This window comes from Homarus americanus, unplaced genomic scaffold (assembly GCF_018991925.1).
Source record: "Homarus americanus isolate GMGI-L3 unplaced genomic scaffold, GMGI_Hamer_2.0 scaffold52806, whole genome shotgun sequence".
Taxonomy (NCBI): Eukaryota; Metazoa; Arthropoda; class Malacostraca; order Decapoda; family Nephropidae; genus Homarus; species Homarus americanus.
The window spans coordinates 7,816,134-7,837,384 of NW_024720773.1; the positions used below are offsets into that span (position 1 = coordinate 7,816,134).

The following is a 21,251-nucleotide window of genomic DNA, read 5'->3' on the forward strand; positions in this document are numbered from 1 at the left end:
TGTTTCCTGTTTTATCAAATTATCTTAAGCACTGTACAGTACAGTACAGTTTAACTGTATCAGCCATTAATTTCATTTATCTCTAAGAGTACTGTATGCTTCAAAATACACAAACAAAGGAATTCTTGCCAACACAAATTTTGGTCTTATTAAAGCAAATTAAGTGCTGTAGCTTTATTTATTTTTTATTTGTCCATATTTAACCTAAATACTGTGCAACGTTGCATAAGAACATATGGTTTTTCACACTTTTTATTTCATTATGATATTTATGACATTATTTAATACAGTGTCTTCTCATAAATCATTTATCACAGGGTTTTTCCAACCCTGACTGGTATGTAGGATAAGCTTAAATTGCTTTTTAAAACCTGAAATGATGACATAGTGTTTTAGTATTTGTGTGATCTAAGTGACTGGTGTTTTACAGGATGGGATGCGGGTCCTGCCTCACAGAGTTCGAACTCAGAAGGATAAGACCTCACCCTTCACCTCTCCGGACTCTGAGAGTGGTGTGAGCGGTCTGGGCCTCGACACCCGTGATGTTGTTCCTCTGCTTGACAACTCTGAGGACCCTCACGCCTCACCTCTTGCCTCCCCTCTCACTGACACCCTTACCTCTCCCCTCCATGAGCTTCAAGAGCAGGATAATAATGTAGTGAGTCAACAGCAGCAGTTTCAGTGTGTCAGCCAGGAGACAGCTGTGTCAGATACAGAGTCTGGTGCTTCAGGCTATGGCACCGACACAGAAGTAGAGGATGACATTGATGCAGCAGTGGCAGAGTATCAGGAGAAGCTGAGGGTGGCCACACTGGACACAGGCATTCCCCGCACCCCCACTCCAGCCTCGGCACGGAGAGCATGTGTGGCCTTATCATTATTACTGGTGACAGTGACGGTGGCAGCTTTGGTGGCTGTGTATGGCTGGGAAGATGGTCGGGATCACCCGTTCCAGGTGGTGGTGTTGTCAACATCCATGTTGGCAACACTAGTAATTGTGGGACTAATGACCCGGCTACCTACACTCCGCCCCACCCATTTGGCCTCCTTTAGGGTTCCTGTCGCTCCCTGGCTCCCTGCTGCTGCTCTGCTTCTTAATGTCATCCTCCTGGTGCAGGTGTTGAGACACTCTTGGATCGTCCTCACACTTTACACCACAGCAGGTATGGTCATCCTGCACCATCACAGTCAAATCATAATTGATATAAATCAGAGAAGTATTTCATATCTAAATTTTTATCCGAGAGCTTGATGTAGAATGAACAGAAAATATTTTTTTATGGAGTAATATATTCTAAACACCTTTAAGCCTATTTCATCAACAAATTTATCAATCATTTGCTGTATTACAAATCTTCAAAATATTGTGATACAAATCTATATGAGCTCATAATATTGTTGGCTTAATGGATGTTTATCATATCTCCCGCTGCTGGATGTCTCACTCTGTCCCTCTCCCCAGGCCTGGCATGTTACTTCGCCTATGGGATTCGCCATAGTGCTTTAGCCACGCAGGAGGTCATGACTCAACGTGGTCCAGCCTCTGAGGTCATTCATCTGGAGCCTCTGATGCCCCCATCCTTCACTCCCACCCTTCTACAGGCATCACCTCAACTACGCCATGACCCCTTACGTCTCCCCTCATATCACCAGCACTTCACCAGACTCACGCAGGTTGATACTGTCCTTATCACCAGGTGAAGCAGTCACCAAAGAGCAGATGAAACCAAGTTGTAAGAAAATTCAGTCTCATAGGCAGAATCTTCATGTACTGTACAGAAGACTTTTTAAGGTACTGAGTTGTGATAGATGGCCAAAGAAGTGAATCTTAGCCAATTAATTTTAGGTTAGACCATGGTCTTAACTTTAGCCCTTAGGCAGACTTAGTTTTCAGCCTTGAATCATGGTTAAAACGTATTGGAAAACTTCAGTCTTGGCTTCAGTCTATTGGTAGATTCAAGTTTTAGTCTCAGTCTGTTGGTAGAATCAATACTTGGTCTTCTTCAGGAACCATAAGATGCCGAGCATGGCATAATTGTACTGGTAGACTCATGTCTTGGATTTGACCTACAGTTGAAGTCAAGTCGTCATCTCGACCCACTGGCAGGATCAAGTCTTGGTCACGACTAACAAGTAGCCTTCAGTCTTGATCTTAACTCGCTGGTAGAGTCAAGCCTTTGTCTTGGGTCATGACACAGTGGGATGCCATCACCAAGTGCTTTACATCTAATCAAATAACAGGTACATCTCCATAAGGTGTTCTCAGCATCACCTCCAAGTGTCCACACAACATGATTCTCAGCCAAACTTCCATTATAACATCATTAAACCCACCTAATAATTCCTCAGACAAAACAAAGTACTATACAGTACACTGTATTTTTAATAATTTTCTAGAATATAAAACAGTTACAGTATATAAGAAATATTAAGATATACCAAACATAGGAGAAAAAAGAATGGGCAAACATGAATGTTAGAGAGTACTGATGACAGTATGTAAGTTGGACTTTTCCCACTCGAGCAGTTATTGTCCCCTGCTAGGTATCCAAACAGGACTTGGAAATGCAATAGTCCGTGTGTCTTCAATCATGCATGTTTATGTCTGGATTGTGAATGTAATAACTTGACAACAAGTAAACCAAACTCTTAATCTCTGGTGCAGTGCTACCTGTTATGGGTCTCTTGGACGAGTATGACAGTGACAATTTCCCCTCCTTAGTTTAGTGAGGTATGGCCTCCATTGTCACCTGGTGCAGTTGTGGTCATCATTGTCTCTTGGGGCAGTTGTGGCCATCATTGTCTCCTGGCCCAGTTGTGTGTCCAGCGGAGGAACCTGAATCTACTGGATGTATCTTGTTAATATATGACTAAACAATAATAAACTTCCATGATGACTGTGTGTGCGTGTGTGCGTGCGTGCGTGCGTGGTAGCAATAAGATTAAGAGCTTGCAGTGAAAAAGGTACAACTTTACTTTATCAAAATATATAATGGGTACAAACTATAAGGCTTCCAGCTCCTGAAGTTACTGTACTGTATGAGATTGTCCATTGGCATTATTATTATTATTACTACTACCTATCGTTAACATTATTATAGTATTACTTTCTATTATTAATTATTATTATTAGACTAATACTATAAATAATATCGTGAGTATCAGACTAGTCTACTGTGTCGCCCAAATGGAGATAAACAAATTTAAAAACTAGCGGCAAAACACACGAGGGCGGTAAATAGCCGTTGATGCAGTGTACATCACCCAAACACACGAGGGCGGTAAATAGCCGTTGGTGCAGTGTACATCACCCAAGGCCTCCCTCGTCTCTTCACCGACACACCCGTCAGTTATATCTGCTGTAATGGATGACCCCAAAGCACTGGTATATAATGGGGATATATCTTAGTTATTTATCTTAGTACATCATGTGATATTTTCTCTTATTGTATGTTCCTTTGGTACTGTATGTGATGAGATACAGTATCATATTTATTCATTGTTGTACCTTATGCAATACAGTGTAAAAGGAGGGGGAAGGAGGGGGGGGTTGTCTCAGATTTTGGAAGGTGAGGAGGAGATATTGTTCTTTAAAATGTTCGTAGTATTTTGTTTTTAATGGTTGATTACAAACACTGGTAGGTGACAGGGAATCCCTTTATCATTCTTCCTTGTAAGTCGCGTAATAATTTGTGTTGACGTAGCATCACAAACACTCTTACGTGATTTGAATTCTTTTGTTGTATTTTTTCGTGTGTTGTATAATACACTAGTAATGCATGACCACAAACACTTAGTAGACGATGAGAATACCTTAGCATGTATTTCCTCAAACCTTATGTTGCATTTTGTGTTACTAAACCACCACAAGCATCACACCATATAGAATACAGTAACCTAAGTCTTTGTTCCTTCCAGAGTACAATGTTGTTATTTTACTGTACTTTTCTTTACCCCTCGATTGCTGTATGTTGGTAAAGTCATGCGTTACTTTGATTTCTTTATCTACGCACTCCTAGTAGTACACTATAGTATATTAGTTTGTTGACAGTTTGATTAGGAAATAACATGTTGGTGATGTGTGATGCAACGTTCAGTGCGTCCTGTCATGTATAAAACCTTATTTACTTTCTTTAGTTTATCCTCTGCCACAAGTTAACTTATTTATGGTTGTCTCTGTTCTAATTACATAAAGAGTTTCCTGAATAATGGTAGAAATCACATTTTCGGAACTAATCTAGTCGTGATGCTTGTCGTAAAAGTTAAGCTTGGTATCGGAGGAACAAGATGAGTTATTGTGTCGAGTTAATGGCTGGTGATGGTTTGTGAATATAATTTTAAGAGTTTATGTTTAAAGTTGGATAATTTACAGTAATTAAAAATATGTAGGTTTCAAGGACTTTATTGAAAATGTCAGCATATTAAAGTTTAGTTAGAAAATTCTGTCCAATAATTATACTAAGTTTACACAAAGAGTTTTGGGTTATAATTTACTTGTCCAGTCATGCATTTTTGTTAGTCTTAAGTTTACTTTTAATTGCCCTGAACTACGTATACTGCTTGTGCATTATCTTTTAACCCTTACTATTTATCTAAGTACAGTAAACAGAAAGTTCGCTGAATAATTTAACATTTCAGACCATACACCGTACAGTGTGTCCTGTAGGAGTACTGTACTGTAGTTATGTATCATTAGCAAGTTGTTTATACAGTATAGTAACACAACACTGCAGGCCTTTCATCTCATCTGATGTCTACAGGAAGTGAAATATTAGACTGGCAACAGTACTTAGTAAACATAAGAATGCCATAGCCTTAACTTATAATTCTTTCAGAGGATTATATGCAATTATGGGTAAGATTGATGAAACTTTACCTGCCAAAGCCCAGTTTTGCTACATACAGGTGAGAACTACTTGAACTATGGGTTACCTGAGCCAAAGGCTACCTCAAGCTGACCCTCACACACCACAGTCCTTGTCGGGAAAATCAAACGCTACTCAAAGAGGTACAAATGTGTGAGTTGTTCAAGTTTTTGTAGCTGTAGGTGGAGTTCTTGTCCTTCATACCACAGTGTTAACTTGTAATAACATCTTATTGTAAGTTTCCTTGAGGTTTAATGCAGGTTAACATGTGTAGAATCTACCTGAGATATCTCTGTTAAGAAGTTACCTTTGTTAATACATTTAATTGTGAATATAAGCTTAACTAGTTCATAGTAATGCAAGTATAATAAGAATCAACATTTAACACTGGTGGATAATGTCTAGTGTTTTGTACAGTTTATATATACTGAGTATATAAAGGTGATATGTCTTCATGCTATTCATGGCTGGTTTGGCTTTTGTATCACTTGGGGAGATCTTAGAAGTGAGAATGGATAGATTATCACCAAATTGAGAAGATATTCCAGACTGGGTGATTCACTTGCTAGTAGCCCCAGAGTATTGCTAATATATTCATTATTTGTTATACCTGTATTACCATAGTCTTTTGTGTAATTTAAGTTTTCCCCTCTTGTATATCTCATAAATTGGGCTGCATTAGTGAAACTCCCGGGCTACCAGCGAGTGACTCACCCTGCACTGTATTGTACTAGAAAATAGTTTTATTTATTCATGAGTATTTCTGATGCCTTGTTCCTCCAGATGTGAGAATTGGCTACCTGTTCAACCTTGTCTTCTGTTAACAGTATACCTGATGCCTCTTTTGTCCATTGTATAGAATAGTGTCCTTTGGTAAGCCATCCTCAGGCTATTGGAAAACCACATGTCGTCAATCAAACAATTTTAGAACAGGTCATGTGTGATCATTGGGGTCCTCCTCCTTCACCATGATTGATCTTTCAGAGGGAGAGTTTCCTCAATATAATCAGTGCTGTACAGTTGCAAGCAAAAGTCCTGTTGCCTCTTCTTCTCCTCCATGAAGCCCAAGATTTAGACTGGTGAATATAAAGTATTTATGGACAGAATAATGCATCAGTTTTTCCTGGTTCACGATCACGAGTCTGAATCCTGGGGGTTTGTGGAGGAGCAGAAGAGGCGACAGAACTTCTATTCATGATTGTACATACAGTAGTGGCCAAATTTTAGATGAAAATTTAAAGCAAATATTTTTACAATTCTGCATTACACTGAATAATGTACAGTATAGTATTGTACAGTACTGCATTCAGGTTTCAATGGGTTTTAAGAGGTAATGCAAACCTCTTGTGATGAGTCTTTCAGCACCTTCTTCAGAGGTAATGTACAGTGACAAGACCCTACTTTACCCTGGCAGCTCATTTTAGTTGCTTGTTATGACACACAGGGAATATAGAGGATTTAACTCCCAAAGCTTATGCAGTGAAATTCTTTTTTTAATTTTCATAACACTTTAGGTCAGGAACTAAAACTCTTATTAATAAAGAGAAACTTCTTGTTGAATACAGCTTTGATGCCCACTGGTGACCTCTTGAGCTGGGTGCAAGAGAAAGAATTAAGTCATGTACTGTACAGAAAAGACAAACAAATGTACATAATCAGATACCCGGTAAATGTTTCTGAAAGTTAGTGAATGCAGTACAGTACAGGTATAGTACAGTACCATGAAAACAACTAAACCTTATACTGTACTGTAACACCACAAATACATAGCAGTATACTGCATAGTCTTGTTTCAGAGGGAAGTCATAATTTGGGTAATTTTAAATACAGTAGAATTCATGAATAAATTTGAAAATCAGTTTCTGAATGATGATGCAAACAAACCAGGGTCAGTAAAGAGGGCTCTGGCTGTCACCAGGTCAGGTCAGTATCTCACCTGACTAAAGTTTTCATGGTTATTCATTCCAGTTATGCTCTACTCTGTACAGTACTGTATACTATATGTACAGTGTACTGTATATGAGCTTGTACACTCTACAGCCTCACTCATCCTTGTTTACCAGAAAGGTTGTTAGTAATCATCAGAACTGCACTGAAATAGAAGTGTTTATCCATCAATGTTTGTTTATCTACCAGCTTGACATTCACATTACCATGAATGCTCTCGTGTACATCTGTCCTGGTTATCTGACAAAATATTTATCGTCCAGTTTTGACATTCCATTATAGGGTTAAGGAGGCTTAACACTGTATTGTGTTGTAGTGTACAAAGGTTATTATAAACTGAAATTGTTACTGCAGACTTTAATTATTAAAAGTTTATGGTTGCCTTGTGTTGTGTCAATCATGTCCTTCAATATTTATGAATATTAAAATGGTTATACTGTACTGTATAGTCCATCTTGTATACATATTTAGGTTCACATGAAGATTAGCACCCCGCTGATTTCATATTTAGATTAGCTGCCATAACTCAGGTTGAAAAGATTTTTTGGCCTGTGCCTGGACTAACCCAGTTAGGCAGTTACTGTATTATTATAGCCAAGCAATGATTTTTAATTCTTGAGTGCCCAGAAGTTGTCAGGAAGACTAAGAAATAGTGATAAACCATGAGAGGTTGAGTAATCACACCATGAAGAATCTGTTGGAGGGGAAGATTAATGGGCTAACTCTGTTTGACTTGGTGGTCCACTGGCTGTACAAGGGGGAGGGAAGCCCCTCATTGATGGACATAACTACCCTGAGTAAAACTGTGAACTTGAAACATTAATGAAACTGGTTTAAGTTATAATGATACAAAGAGAGAATTTTATCTTTGCAATCAATAGCTTAGACAATTCTAAGACACCTTCTCTTCTATGACGTTTCCCTCACAAATTACTTATATTACTGTATTATTGTTGTTATTGTTATTATTAGCCATTTAATTAAGGTGGTATTCGGTTGGTCTCTTTAATACTAAGGTAAAACTTTTAAACTAATTCAAAGTCATTTAATTGCCACATTTAATCTCATTCAAAGTCATTTAAGTCCCGCATTTAAACTCACGAAATTCATGAGTACCATTTTCTTTATTGCGATTAAAGAAAATGGAACTTTTGATGGGATAACTTCTTTACTTTATTTTATTTTATCCTCTTCGCCACTGATCGGCCTGTTAGCCGCTTGAGAGGTTGGTCATGTCTCTGTTAACTACTGTTGGCAAATACTGACTCTCAGTTATGCACTGTTGGAGAGCATGTGCTTCCGCAGGATTTTTCCGGGCTGGGAGGGGCAAGGAAGCTAGACAAGACCCGACATATCAGTTTATTAAAAACAGGTACATACATCCATATAAAAGTGTGATAAAGTATAATCGAGTTAATCTAGAGTACTGTAATGATCACTATTATCACTTATCAGTGTAATCACCAAATAATTAATCACTAAAATTATCATAGGGTTGACCTTAAGCATTAAAAACTAACGAAAATAATTAATCTGATATCATTTATTCTGATAATCTAGGGATGGCCAATGCTAGCTGTCTTTCACGATGGTGACTTGCTCGGAATATTAGCAGTGTACGTCCAAAACAATCAATTACGTCTTCAATGAAGGCGATGTAGGCTGAGCATGCACAATCCAGACAAGTGTTCAGTTGACATTGTTGATGGAAGCCTTGTGTTGACATGTCTCAGTGTGCTAAATGACTGCTCTATTTCACAAATGGAGGCAGGAAGTGTCAAGATCAGTAGGGCTTCTAGAATAGCTGGACACAAATCACACTGCTTCAGAAGATCCGTCAAGGACAAGGTTGTAGAGAAATCAGGTACGGTTTTCTTCTGGGAATGTTGATGCTGTGTCCACATTTCAAATCAGGACTGCGAGTCCTCATCAAAATTATTGATGTTGTAAATATTATTTAACTACTATTTTCTCATACATTTAACAACTATTGGATCTTTTCTCACATTTCCACCACAACTCAGTTTTACAATGACCTGCTTGGTATACATGAACTCATAGTAGTAGAATTTTTAAAGCACGCTTATAATTTAATAACAATAGGCGTAAATAAAAAAAAAAAAAAAAAATACCGACCTCAGCATTTTGCACTATATTTGTTTTGCTCTTATATTCATTCACGACTAATAATATTAACGAATAATAACGCAGTGATACCTCTACTGAGTGTCCAACTCTCTATCTAAGCAGGTTGTGCTGGGGTCAAGGAGTGGAAACAAGTGAAGGAGTCTGTCAGTCAGTGTTGTGTTTGAACCAGTCGTGTGTGGAGGTGCTGTTAGGATTATTTGAAGGTGGCAGTGACAAGTGAAGGTGGTGGAGAAAATGACAGTCCACAAATTCATCTGACAGTGACAAGAGCAGCTGACAGGAAGGATTTGACATCAGCCAGGAGGAATCAGAAGGTCATGTCAGGACTACTGGGTGGAGCTGACGTGTTCGCTGTCAGCTTCTGCATGACGTCATAGTGAATACAGGTAAACTGCTGCTAATTACTGTAACTAGTCCATTCCTCTTTGAGTGCTGTTTATCCACAATGCATCAGTTTACCCACAATGCATCAATTTACCCACACTGCACCAGCTTACCCACAATTCAATACGATAATATTAACGAAATTATGATCATAAAGCATAACAATGTCGCGTGGCACGATGAATTCTGAGACTATTATTTTTGTTAAATAATTAAAAAAAGGTTGATATCGGGAGATTCTGGTTGTGTATCGGGAAATCGGGAAATAGGACTCCATATCGGGCCTGGAAGATAGTTCTTAACGAATTTAAAAACGCAAACCAAATTATCTTTCTCTCACCGTCGACTCTAACGTATAACTAACTCTCTTACATTAGCATTTTCTCTTTCTGTTCAAAACATAGTGACATTTACGATCACACCTGTACACGTGTTCTGTATGGGGTCAGTGCCATATGTGTATGAACGTGCTATGCGTATACAATATTGTCAAGTGCGTTCCGGAGTGCCACGTAGGTACAGTTTTGTCACGTAGGTCCTAAATGCCGCTTGTGTACATGGGCTCAATGTCATGTGTCATGTGTGTAAGTAAGGGTTTTTTGCTTCTATGTGTACTAAAATGCGACGTGAAACATAAAAATCTCCCCCCTCCCAACACACACACGGTAATAATATGACGTCAGCATTAATGCTTCATCAGCACCATTAGCACAGATATCTGAGCCAGGTGAGGCAAGGTGGTGTAAGGTGAGGTAAAATGGGAGCACCACGAAGTAGTAATTAACCAAGTGTGTCGGAGGGAGGGGGGGGGGGCAACCACCTGGCCCTACCTGTTTGCGACTGGTACTTATATAAGAACATAATAAAATAAGGAGTCTGCAATAGGCCGGTTGGGCTGTGCATGGCAGCTCCTGTCGAGAGTTACTACCACTCTCTATCATCCTTGAATCTATCTAGCCTCCTTTTAAAACTTTCCAGCGTTCAAACACTTACTACAAAGTTGGTAAGCTTGTTCCACTCGTCCACCACCCTATTTGTGCTTGAGGGTACCTGGTGGTGCTTGTTCTTGTACCTGTTGGGGGAATTAAAAGGCTGTTTATGATAAGAATGTCTCCTAAAATGTCCAGTTGGTCATATCCTTCTAGAGACCACTGAACCTACGCTGGGTAGATCACTACCACAACACTCGTACTACATGTTCTCTACAACACTAATACTACAGCTTCACTACAACACTAATACACATCTTCACTACAACACTAATACACATCTTCACTACAACACTAATACACATCTTCACTACAACACTAATACACATCTTCACTACAACACTACATCTTCTCTACAACACTAATACCTCATCTTCACCACACTACCACACCTTCACTATAACACTAATACACATCTTCACCACAGTTCACTACTCCGACACAAACTTGAAAATATTTACTGAGAGGCCGAATTTTAACTTGACCTCCTCTGTGAGTCACCAAGTATTTTACATCGATTCATTCAGGATGACTCAGTTTGTGTTTTACCTGAACGCGGCTCAGGAGCTGGTGAAGCCAGGAATCAAAAGAAAAGCCACCTCCTCCTTCCTGTCTTCACTTAACCCAAAGCGAATGAAGCTCGAGGAAGACACCAAAAACCTTAAGTCTTCAGTTGTCCCCGTCACCACCACCGTCTCCAGCTCAACCTCTTCCTCTTCCCCTGTCCCCACCACCTCCGATATCCCCAAAATTTCGTGGGATAACCTTCACTACCAGAAGATAAATGGTGGTGGACTGCACGGGACGACAGATCACTACAACTTCACCCGTGACAATGGCGACACAACAGAAGTAATCGTTAAAAAACTCCGCAACGGCAACGCATTACCACTTGAAGCCCGTATCTTACACGAGCTGGCAGGGGCAGGGGGAGCTCCACTCTTATTCGGTGTTACAACCGACCCCCATGCCCTGGTGATGGAGTTTTGCCCCGGCATAACTTTTACCGAGGCTTTAAAACAACTCGACAAAAAGACGTGTCAACAAGCCTACTCCTCCATCGTTACAGCTGTTCAAGAATTCCACAAAGCTGGATTTAATCATCTGGACCTCCACGACGACAATGTACTAATCGACACCTCTACAGTTCCCTTCAAATGCCACATAATAGATTTTGGGGAAACACAGAAATTATCCGACGACGACTTTTTCGACCGAATTGCCAGGGAATGTGATCTCTCCTTCCTTCAACGCATCAAAGAAACCATAGAACTAACCTATTGATATGAATTAAACTCTGGAGAAAAAATAAATAAATAAACTGTTCACCTAAACCCAACATTGTCCCCTATCACCAATAACCTAAAACACACACACAGACGCAGACACACAGTAAACACTGCTCCTTACACTGTCACTATGTTGAAATGAACTGTAGTTTGAGCTGATCCCCATCTAAGTTATTATATGTCTTGTTTGTGTCACTTATGTCACTTGTATATTATTTGTAATTCGTAACCCATTCCCCAAATATGTAACTGTATATTTTCAGCCTTCTGGCTGCCAAGCTCTTTCAATAAACCGTTAATTATTATTATTATTATTATTATTATTATTACACACACACACACAGATACATCTAACTCCCAAGAATGATCAGTATTAAGGATATTTAACCTGTAAGAATTATCAGTATTAAGGCCATTTAACCTGTAAGAATGATCAGTATTAAAGCCATTTAACCTGTAAGAATGATCAGTATTAAGGCCATTTAACCTGAAAGAATGATCAGCATTAAGGCCATTAACCTGTAAGAATGATCAGTATTAAAGTAGTACTGATCTGATACAGCAGTGGTTCTCAACCTTGTTTGCCCCATGCACCCCTTTCACCATATGTCAGAATGTCATTCCCCCTCCTTTCCAAGATTGTCTGCCTCAAAAAGTGCATTCCAAATAATATGAATATAATACTGAAAATCCTTTATTTTTTCCATATTAGTACATATACATTTACAATTTTACATGGATTATTTTTATAGTGGAGTTTTACAAATTAAATGTCAATTGAAAATGTTGATGGATTTATAAAACTTGAATAAAAGTAAAATAGTTTTTTTTTTATTTATAATGAATTACTTAACAGACCAAACTGAAGCATAATGCAATAAACAAAAAGTTCAATAGAATACCAGGATATTGTAAATTTGTAATTAATTTTATTCAGATGAAGATTACAGTCAATGAGAAACCTGTGATTGTTTTTTCTTCGCCAATTCTGGGATACGCGGAGGAGTGCTTGAAAGGGCACAACGCAGGTCATTTTCTACCTCTAATCTACTACGTTGCTTCGTTTTAATTTGCAACAGAGTTGAAAAGCCTGACTCACAAAGATATGTCGACACAAACGGAAGCAATGCACGGATAGCTCTTTCTGCCACTTTTGGGTAGGAATCGCACATCAAGGCCAAAATTCTGTGATTGATTTCTCATCGAACATATCTCTTGCTCCCGAATCAGTTTCTGAAAACCTGAATTCCCCCCCTGGGGGGAATTCCCCCCTGGTTGATAACCCCTGTGATACAGTATAACAACAACACTAATACTACAGGAGAAGCATCTGACCTCCAGAAACACCAACTGATCGCCTTTAAAGAGAATCTCATCCCACAAAACCCCATCAAGTCGCTTATAGATTACGACCACATTAGACCACTCGAGTCACAAAGGTCATATTTAATTGATATGCGATCCATCTAACACATTTTAAAATCTCTTTGACGAATACGATTAATATAAAATTATTCAATAGACTAGAGAGTGCACCATACGCATCGTTAAGTGGTTCATGTCTACGTTGGCGGCATAAATTCCGAGTTAGTTAAGTAGTTAAGTAACCTCCAGGTGGGGTGGGTAGGGGGAGTAGCCCTATTAATGCAGGGTCACACTATGGAGAAGTTAGGTTAGTTTGGGGTTGTGATTATGATAATGTTGATAATGATGGTGATGTGGTTATGATGATATTAATGATGCAAACTATAATGGTCATATTATAATTACTACTACTACTTTATTTTTATTAGTGTTTCCTCCAGTCTCCCCCAATAGCCACACCTTCGCCGCCATTTTATTACCCTAACATTAAATATCCTAATGCAAAAGTAGTTACCCTAGCTGTGTTGAGTTAGTTAAGAAGCAGATTTATTCAGTGACTGTTGCCTCATAGTCGATATCTGCGATTGTTGTGGACTTTGGGACCGAAGATCTCGTTCCCCTGAGGCAAAGAAATGCAGACCTAAGCAGGAAGCTCAGTCGACATCTCAACCAGGCTGCAACGTGGCTTCTAGGCTGCTGCTTCCGTTCAGATAATACCTCGGCCAGTCTTGCCGAACACCAGAGGAGTGAAGCTGCCGTGATCCACATACTGAATTCTCTCTCTTACACCCTGATCTTGTCATTCTCTTGAGTGCAGCCTCGAGAGGTAGGTTATGGTGACATGCGGCCATGGGGTCGAATATCCTAATGTCAAAGAAGGTGTCCAGAATCCTTGAGAGTTGACGTCCGTTGACGTCCACACGGGTTTCGTTTGATGTGTTTGAAGTCCTGTGATGGAGGTTCTCACCGTCCAGTGGCAGGAGGGGCGGTTCCACCGTGATGTCGTGGCAGATTTCCTTCAGTATATTTGCTGTGACATCCCTTACTTCGTCGGTGAACGGAAATAAAGACACAGGAAAAATTTAAAATTTTGTCGAGGAAAAAAGTCATAGGAAAAAAGTAATATTTTATTTATATATAATTAACAGTTAAAGTAATGAAGCAAAAAAAATATTTTAAGTAACTTATTAACTGACAATATATGACTTGTACACACTGACAGCACAATTTACATATTATAGCATTACACGTACGTTAGGTTAGGCTATTTTTTTTTACCTTTTTTTCTGTGACTTTTTTTCTGAGTTTTGTTCTTGTAACTTTTTTCCTGGATTCACTTCTTGATGCACACAAAGCCCCCCTTTCTTACACAACATGGCGTAGTTTATGTCGTAGGATGAGCCACACCCGCATAGGGACGGCAAACCTTCTACTGGCCACCGTACCTTAGAGTAATGGCATCTGTAAATTCTTGTTTATTAAGACTGAAACCATTTAACCCTTATCGGTAACGTTGTTAGCCAGTTCGAGGCGCCCACCTCCTGCGCTATAGCTACCACCACCACCACCACACACACACACACACACACACACACAGTCTGAAATACTTGTGTAAATATTCACTTTTATGCTATGTTTGGGTCAAGTTAGGTTAGGTTAGGTTAATCTTAAGGTGAAATAAGCTGAGGGTGGTTGGAGGGTGAGAGAACCTACAGGTGATCCGAGAAACATATTAACCAACCAATTTCCCTTAAGCAATAATAAACAAGACCAGGAACAAAACAAAGCTGGCCGTTAGTGAGGGGTGATCATATGTCTGGCAGCCATTATAACAACACTTATTCAAAACAAAACAAAATTCTCTCTCAAGTGGTAAAACATTATCAGTCAGTCATTATAGGTGGATATTGGGATGAATTACTCAGCAACATAGTATAGTTTTTCCTAGTGTTGCAATTGGATACTAAGACATGTTGTCGCATAAAGAGTGAGAGTTCTGTAACACCTGGGAGAGAGAGGGGGGGGAGGAGGTGATATATTATTTCAGGGTCACGTAGTGGTGAATTTAGGTATAATGTGGTGTTGTGATCTCGATAATAATAATAATAATAAATAAATACACAAAAAATAAATAAAAAAATAAACAATATTTCCAAAAATCTATAGCCCCTAAGGTTAAAATATTCTCCGCGTATCATAGAAAAAATTTAGTGGTATTATAATCCACATTAAAACATGACCTTTATATAATCCCTATTGGAAAAATATACATTAACGTCAACCATTTAAAAAAAAAAAAAAAAATATATATATATATATATATATATATATATATATATATATATATATATATATATATATATATATATATATATATATATATATATATATATATATATATATATATATATATATATATATATATATATATATATATATATATATATATATATATGGTTTTTTACGTAAGCAAGTCCATTAATCACTAGATGTAGGTTGGGAGGGGGTGTAGGGTGGGGGAGGTGAGGTGTAGGGAGAAAGAGGAGGTAATGGAGGTTAGGGGAGGCTGTACGTGTGAAGGGAGGTGGAGGGGGGTTGTAGGGGGGTGGGGGTGGGGGTGATTCAGATGGGTATTTAAGGTGGTGTCTCTACCTGGAGTGGCACAGATCTCTTCACTGAGTCACAGAGGTAAGGTGAAATTGGAATCTATCTGTGTCTCTGTCTATCTGTCTGAGTCTGTCTGTCGACGTCTATTCTCTTTCTTACTGTCTGCCTGTGTGTCTGTCTGTTTTTTTCTGTCTCTATCTTCATATCTATCTGTTTGTTTCTTTCTCTCTCTCGTTCTCCTGTTAATTCTTCTCCTTCATTCTACTTTCTCCCATTCACAGTACCTCTCACTTTCTACCCCTCACACACACACTCTCTCCTTTCCTTCCCTCTCACACACACACTCTCTCTCCTTTCCTTCCCTCTCACACACACACACTCTCTCCTTTCCTTCCCTCTCACACACACGCACTCTCTCCTTTCCTTCCCTCTCACACACACGCACTCTCTCCCTCCTGATAGCTCTCACTCACACCCTCACACATATCCTCTGTTTACAAACATTGGCGCGTTCCGTGACTTTGTTTTGATTAACCTGGGTGCGTTCAGACGACGTAAATAAAGATGGCGAATTCTAATCTCTATAAATATTAGGATTTTTTTTTCTTTTCCGTGTTTAGTAGAGGAAATATAATGATTTAGTGATAATTAATAAATGTAATAGCTAAAATTACTTAAATGTAAAGATGAATTAATTAGTATTAGTGATTTATGCTCAAAAACGCTACTTGATACGGCTAATTAATGAATAGTGATAATTATTATATTCTAAGGTTAAATTGTTAAGAAACGTGTGTGTGTGTGTGTGTGTGTGTTGTAGGGGGGTGACCATCGATAAACCACAACACCTGTAGCCACACCTGTAATATAATTACCTATACTAATTACTTACAGGTATCCATCAAGTCATCTCTCAGGTATCTCATATTCGAGGAGCTTATATACCAAGTAGTTTATAAGTGGCCATTACAACATGATGGAATTTATATAGGAAATATCTATGAGGTAATTTAAATAAGGTGGTAAATATATATCTTACGCTTATGAGATCTCACTTGGATTCCTTATTACAGAATGGATATAGAATCCCTAGAAAGAATTCAGAGAAGAATGACAAGACTAATCCCGGGCATTAGGAAATTCGAGTACAGAGACAGGTTAAAATATCTTAATTTGCACTCCCTCGAGAGACGTAGAGTGAGGGGCGATATGATCGAGGTGTATAAATGGAAGTCAGGGCTAAACAAAGGGGACATTACAAAGGTAATCAAACTATCCAACCAGGAGCGAACTCGTAACAATGGTTTTAAATTAGACAAATTTAGATTTAGGCGCAAGATAGGTAAACATTGGTTTGGAAATAGAGTAGTGGACGAGTGGAACAAGTTACCAAATATCATCATTAACTCGAATACACTGGATAGCTTCAAACACAGGTTGGATGGATATATGAGCAATACGAGTTGGGTGTAAACAGGACTGTCTAGTATGACCCGCTGCAGTTTCCTCCATTCTTATGTTCTTATATGTGAGGTAAATTACGTTTATGTAATTTATATGATTTATATACGAAGAGAATTTAATTAATGATGTTGATGTTTATTTTCGTTCCTCTCTCTCTCTCTCTCTCTCTTTTATCTCTCTCTTTCTCTCCCCCTCTCTCTTCTCTCTCTCTAATCCCTCTGTTTTCTCTGCCTCAGGTGACCAAGTGAGGCAGAATAATGAACACGCGTTGGGCGCTGCTGGCTGCCCTCCTGCTGGGTGAGTACCTTGACACACCTTCCTGTCAAGCCTTAATTACTACCCATATAACACACCTGAGCATATCACACACCTGTAATCATCACATATACCTGAGATATAACCTTTGACCTTTGACAGGGGCGGCCGAAGGAGGTCAGATCACCGGCAGGTCACCTTATTGGCTAAGTGACTCCGGTGGTGTAACCCTGACTATAACTGGCTCTGGTAAGTAGATAGTGAAGATAGATAATGATAGATAATGATTGATAATGATAGATAAATAGATAATGATAAAGATAATGACACTAATGATAGATAATAAATGATGATAATGGTAGAATTTATCCATCTACCTCAATCTCCATCTATCAGGCTTCAGCGAGGACCAATTCAACCAATTTGACCCGACTCTAGGTAATAGGGTCATACTTGTTAACGACCATGACGCTATTAACTGTGACGTCATCAACTACCTGTCCAACACTAACAAGATCGTCTGTAATACTAGGTAAGGAGAGAGAGAGGGGGGGGGTGAGAGGGAGAGGGAGGGTTAGATAAGGGGTAGGGATGGTGTAAGGGGGAAGATAGGGAATAGGGAGTGGTAAGAAGGGAATAGGGAGGAAAGGAGAAGGGAGAGGGAGGTTAGAGAGGGGTAGAGAGAAATGAAATAGGGAGGGAGAAAGAGAATTAGATCCGTTCTCTAAATAATTCCTGGAACCTGAAGCCTAAAATTATACCCCAGGTGAGATATGGACTTAATTACACCTAATTCACCTTAATTCTCCTATCTCTATATTAAATAGCATAATTAAATAGCTCCTTATATTAGCTATTAGATTATTATTTTTATTGATAATTAGATTTTTGTGTGTGTGTTTTTGTCAATTTATTTAATGGAAATTTGTTGGTCATAAGGAAATTGTCTTTAAGTGGTTCTAATTACCCATTACCTTTGACCTCCCAATAACCCATGGCCCTTGACCTCCCAGTAACCCATGGCCCCTGACCTGCCACTAACCCCTGACTACTAACCATCCACTAACCCATGGCCCCTGACCTCCCACTAATCCCTGACTACTAACCTCTTACTAACCCATGGCCTCTGACCTTCTACTAACCCATGACCTCTGACCTCCCACTTACAGGAGGAGGACCAACATGGGTGCCTCTCGAGTATATGTCATCAAGGTGTATGTGGATGGCAGTGAGACGACAGGGTACGCTACTGTGGAGGTAAGTGTAGGTGGGTGTAGGTAGGGTGTAGGTGGGGTGAAGGTGGGTGTAGGTGGGTGGGGGTGGGTGGGGGGGTGGGTGGGTGGGGGTGGGTGTAGGTGGGTGGGGTGGGGTGTAGGTGTGTGGGGTGTAGGTGGGTTTGGTGGGTGGGGTGGGTAGGGTGGGGTGTGGGTGGGGTGGGGGTGGGGGTGGGGTGTAGGTGTAGGGTGTAGGTGGGTGTTGGTGGGTGGGGGTGGGTGGGTGGGGTGTAGGTGGGTGCAGGTAGCTGTAGGTGCTGTAGACACAAGTAGTGTAAAAATTATCAATAACTTGTAATAAATCAGTGTATTCACTCCCAGTAAACACTGCTCCTTACACTGTCACTATGTTGAAATGAACTGTAGTTTGAGCTTTTTCCCCATCTAAGTTATTATATGTCTTATTTGTGTCACTTATGTTACTTGTATATTATTTGTATTTCGTAACCCATTCCCCAAATATGTAACTGTATATTTTCAGCCTTCTGGCTGCCAAGCTCTTTCAATAAACCGCTAATTATTATTATTATTATTATTATTAAGAGAGAGAGATTTATTTCAAACCTGTACAGTATTACCTAACCACCCAGCTGACTACTAATCACCACCAGACATTTTTAGTGCATATTTGCATGCATATTTCATGGTTTTTTAGTGCATAACTATCCGGGCCCTAGTAATGAGGGTCACAGTTGACAGGTAGATGGGGATGGGCAGATGTCGTAATACATACAGGTGTCTCATACAGGTGTCCCATACAGGTGTCCCATAAATAACAAAAGCAGCCATACAGGTGAGATGGTTACAGCACAGGTAGAGCGGTCAACTAATTAGGTTATGGGTGGTAACTGAGGCGGTACGAGTGTAGGGGGTGAGTGTGTGTGTGTGTGTGTACCAGGAAGAGTGACTGTATGGGTGTATGTCATAAAGAAAGAGACAGACAGACAGAGAGACAGATAGACAGAAAGATACCTACGTAATTCTCTTTCCTCTCTGTCACTCACCAGTACGCATCATGGAGAGGGCCAGTGATCGACCGAGTTATCCCTGCCTGGTCACTTCCTGGAGCTATGGTCGAGTACCAAGGTAACTTACATACCACCAAGTACCTCATGATTGATGCTGAGGACCCCACCAGCAGCGATCCATCCAAGGGCGCCGTGATTACCAAGTGAGTAGAGAGAGAGAGAGAGAGAGAGAGAGAGAGTTAAAATGAGTACTTTCTGTTTTGTTTTTTTAATTATTTTTCTTTTACGTTATTATCTAATTTTCTTTATTTTATTTGGTATGTTATTTATTTTGGTTCATTCTTCTTCTCTATCTGTTTGTCTCTTCTTTATTTCTCTGCTTCTTGCTTCACCTCTGTTTGTTTCGCTGTATGTCTGTCTTTCATCACCCCCCTCCTCCTCCTCCTCCTCCTACAGGGTGTACATGGGCGGCGTCGACTGTGAGATGGTCAACGCCACCACAGGGATGCTCTACGTCCCCCTCACCTCCACCAGGAAGCTCCACTGCCTCGTCACCAGTACCTACATCGGCCCCATGAACACCAGTGTCTATGTAACGGATCGTGGGGCATCATCTTCGACCAAGTGGGGTATGGGCGTCGACTCTCAGGATCGACTCTTCCAGCACCACACATATGCTGGTGAGTGAAGGGTTTCGACGTCGACTTCTCTTGGGGGGAGGGAGGTGGGGTGGTAGTGGGAGGGGTCTTGGGAGAAATGGGCGGGGAAGGAGGAGGAGCCAGGGAATGGGGGAGGGATAGTGGGAGGAGTCGGGGGATGGGCGGGGAAGGAGGAGGAGCCAGGGAATGGGGGAGGGATAGTGGGAGGAGCCAGGGAAGGGTACCCATAGCATTAATCGAGGTGTTTCTCCTGCAGCGGTGGAGAGCGTGAGTCCTGACACCAGCTCCTCAGGGGGCGGCGCCCTTCTCACCATCACTGGCGTAGGATTCGACTCTAACCTTGGCGCTACTGAGGTATGTTGTGTGTGTGTGTGTGTGTGTGTGTGTGTGTGTGTATGTGTGATAGAGAGAGAATATGTGTGTATGTGCGACAGTTAGCAGTCACTCATCTACTCTTTTTTTGTTGCGTGTGACAGGTGCGAGTGGGCGGGGCAGTGTGTGAGCTACAGGAGATCACGGGAGAGATCATCACCTGTCTCTCTCCACCACAACACCTGACTGGCCCTGGCTCAGGTAAACACACCCTCAGCGTCTAACCTAACCTAACCTAACCTCCGTCCCTCTGGTAGCGTTAAGGTATTTAATATTCAGGTAAATAAACAAACAAAATCCTAATAATAACACACCAATGAACCTTTAAAAAACCTAACCTAACCTGACCTAATCGTCTTTCCTCCTAACGACAGGTGAACGAGGTCTGATCTTTGAGCTATGGGAGGGAGCGTACTTCAGTAACCTGGCTCACCTACCGTACTGGGACAACCTCACATCCACACACCCTAATTATACGTCATCCGTCACCCTAGAGACTCGCTTTGACATTAATCTACAGGCCCCGTCGACTGGCAGGATCAGAGGTAAGGTGATTGATGTGATTGAGAGGTAGATAGGCTGATTGATAGTTGGCTAAGATGATTCAGAGGTCGTCTAAATACTGAAATTCAGAATCTCTTAACAAATTACAAGCAAATGATTCT

General features: G+C 40.2%; 2 protein-coding genes across 2 annotated transcripts in view; both read left to right on the forward strand.

The window, feature by feature from the left end:
• LOC121860991 (cationic amino acid transporter 3-like) overlaps nucleotides 1–7,188 on the forward strand; it is a 34,711-nt gene extending 27,523 nt beyond the window's left edge. Inside the window, exons 9-10 of the mRNA XM_042358422.1 lie at nucleotides 431–1,163; nucleotides 1,463–7,188. Of these exons, the coding sequence (XP_042214356.1) occupies nucleotides 431–1,163; nucleotides 1,463–1,701 (972 nt within the window). The 3' untranslated portion in view covers nucleotides 1,702–7,188. The remainder of the gene's footprint in view (nucleotides 1–430; nucleotides 1,164–1,462) is intronic.
• An 8,469-nt stretch (nucleotides 7,189–15,657) lies between these two features.
• LOC121860992 (fibrocystin-L-like) overlaps nucleotides 15,658–21,251 on the forward strand; it is a 38,496-nt gene continuing 32,902 nt past the window's right edge. Inside the window, exons 1-10 of the mRNA XM_042358423.1 lie at nucleotides 15,658–15,675; nucleotides 17,295–17,355; nucleotides 17,476–17,562; nucleotides 17,710–17,845; nucleotides 18,483–18,570; nucleotides 19,595–19,758; nucleotides 20,012–20,235; nucleotides 20,471–20,568; nucleotides 20,691–20,787; nucleotides 20,961–21,131. Coding sequence (XP_042214357.1) covers nucleotides 17,316–17,355; nucleotides 17,476–17,562; nucleotides 17,710–17,845; nucleotides 18,483–18,570; nucleotides 19,595–19,758; nucleotides 20,012–20,235; nucleotides 20,471–20,568; nucleotides 20,691–20,787; nucleotides 20,961–21,131 — 1,105 coding nt within the window. The 5' untranslated portion in view covers nucleotides 15,658–15,675; nucleotides 17,295–17,315. The remainder of the gene's footprint in view (nucleotides 15,676–17,294; nucleotides 17,356–17,475; nucleotides 17,563–17,709; nucleotides 17,846–18,482; nucleotides 18,571–19,594; nucleotides 19,759–20,011; nucleotides 20,236–20,470; nucleotides 20,569–20,690; nucleotides 20,788–20,960; nucleotides 21,132–21,251) is intronic.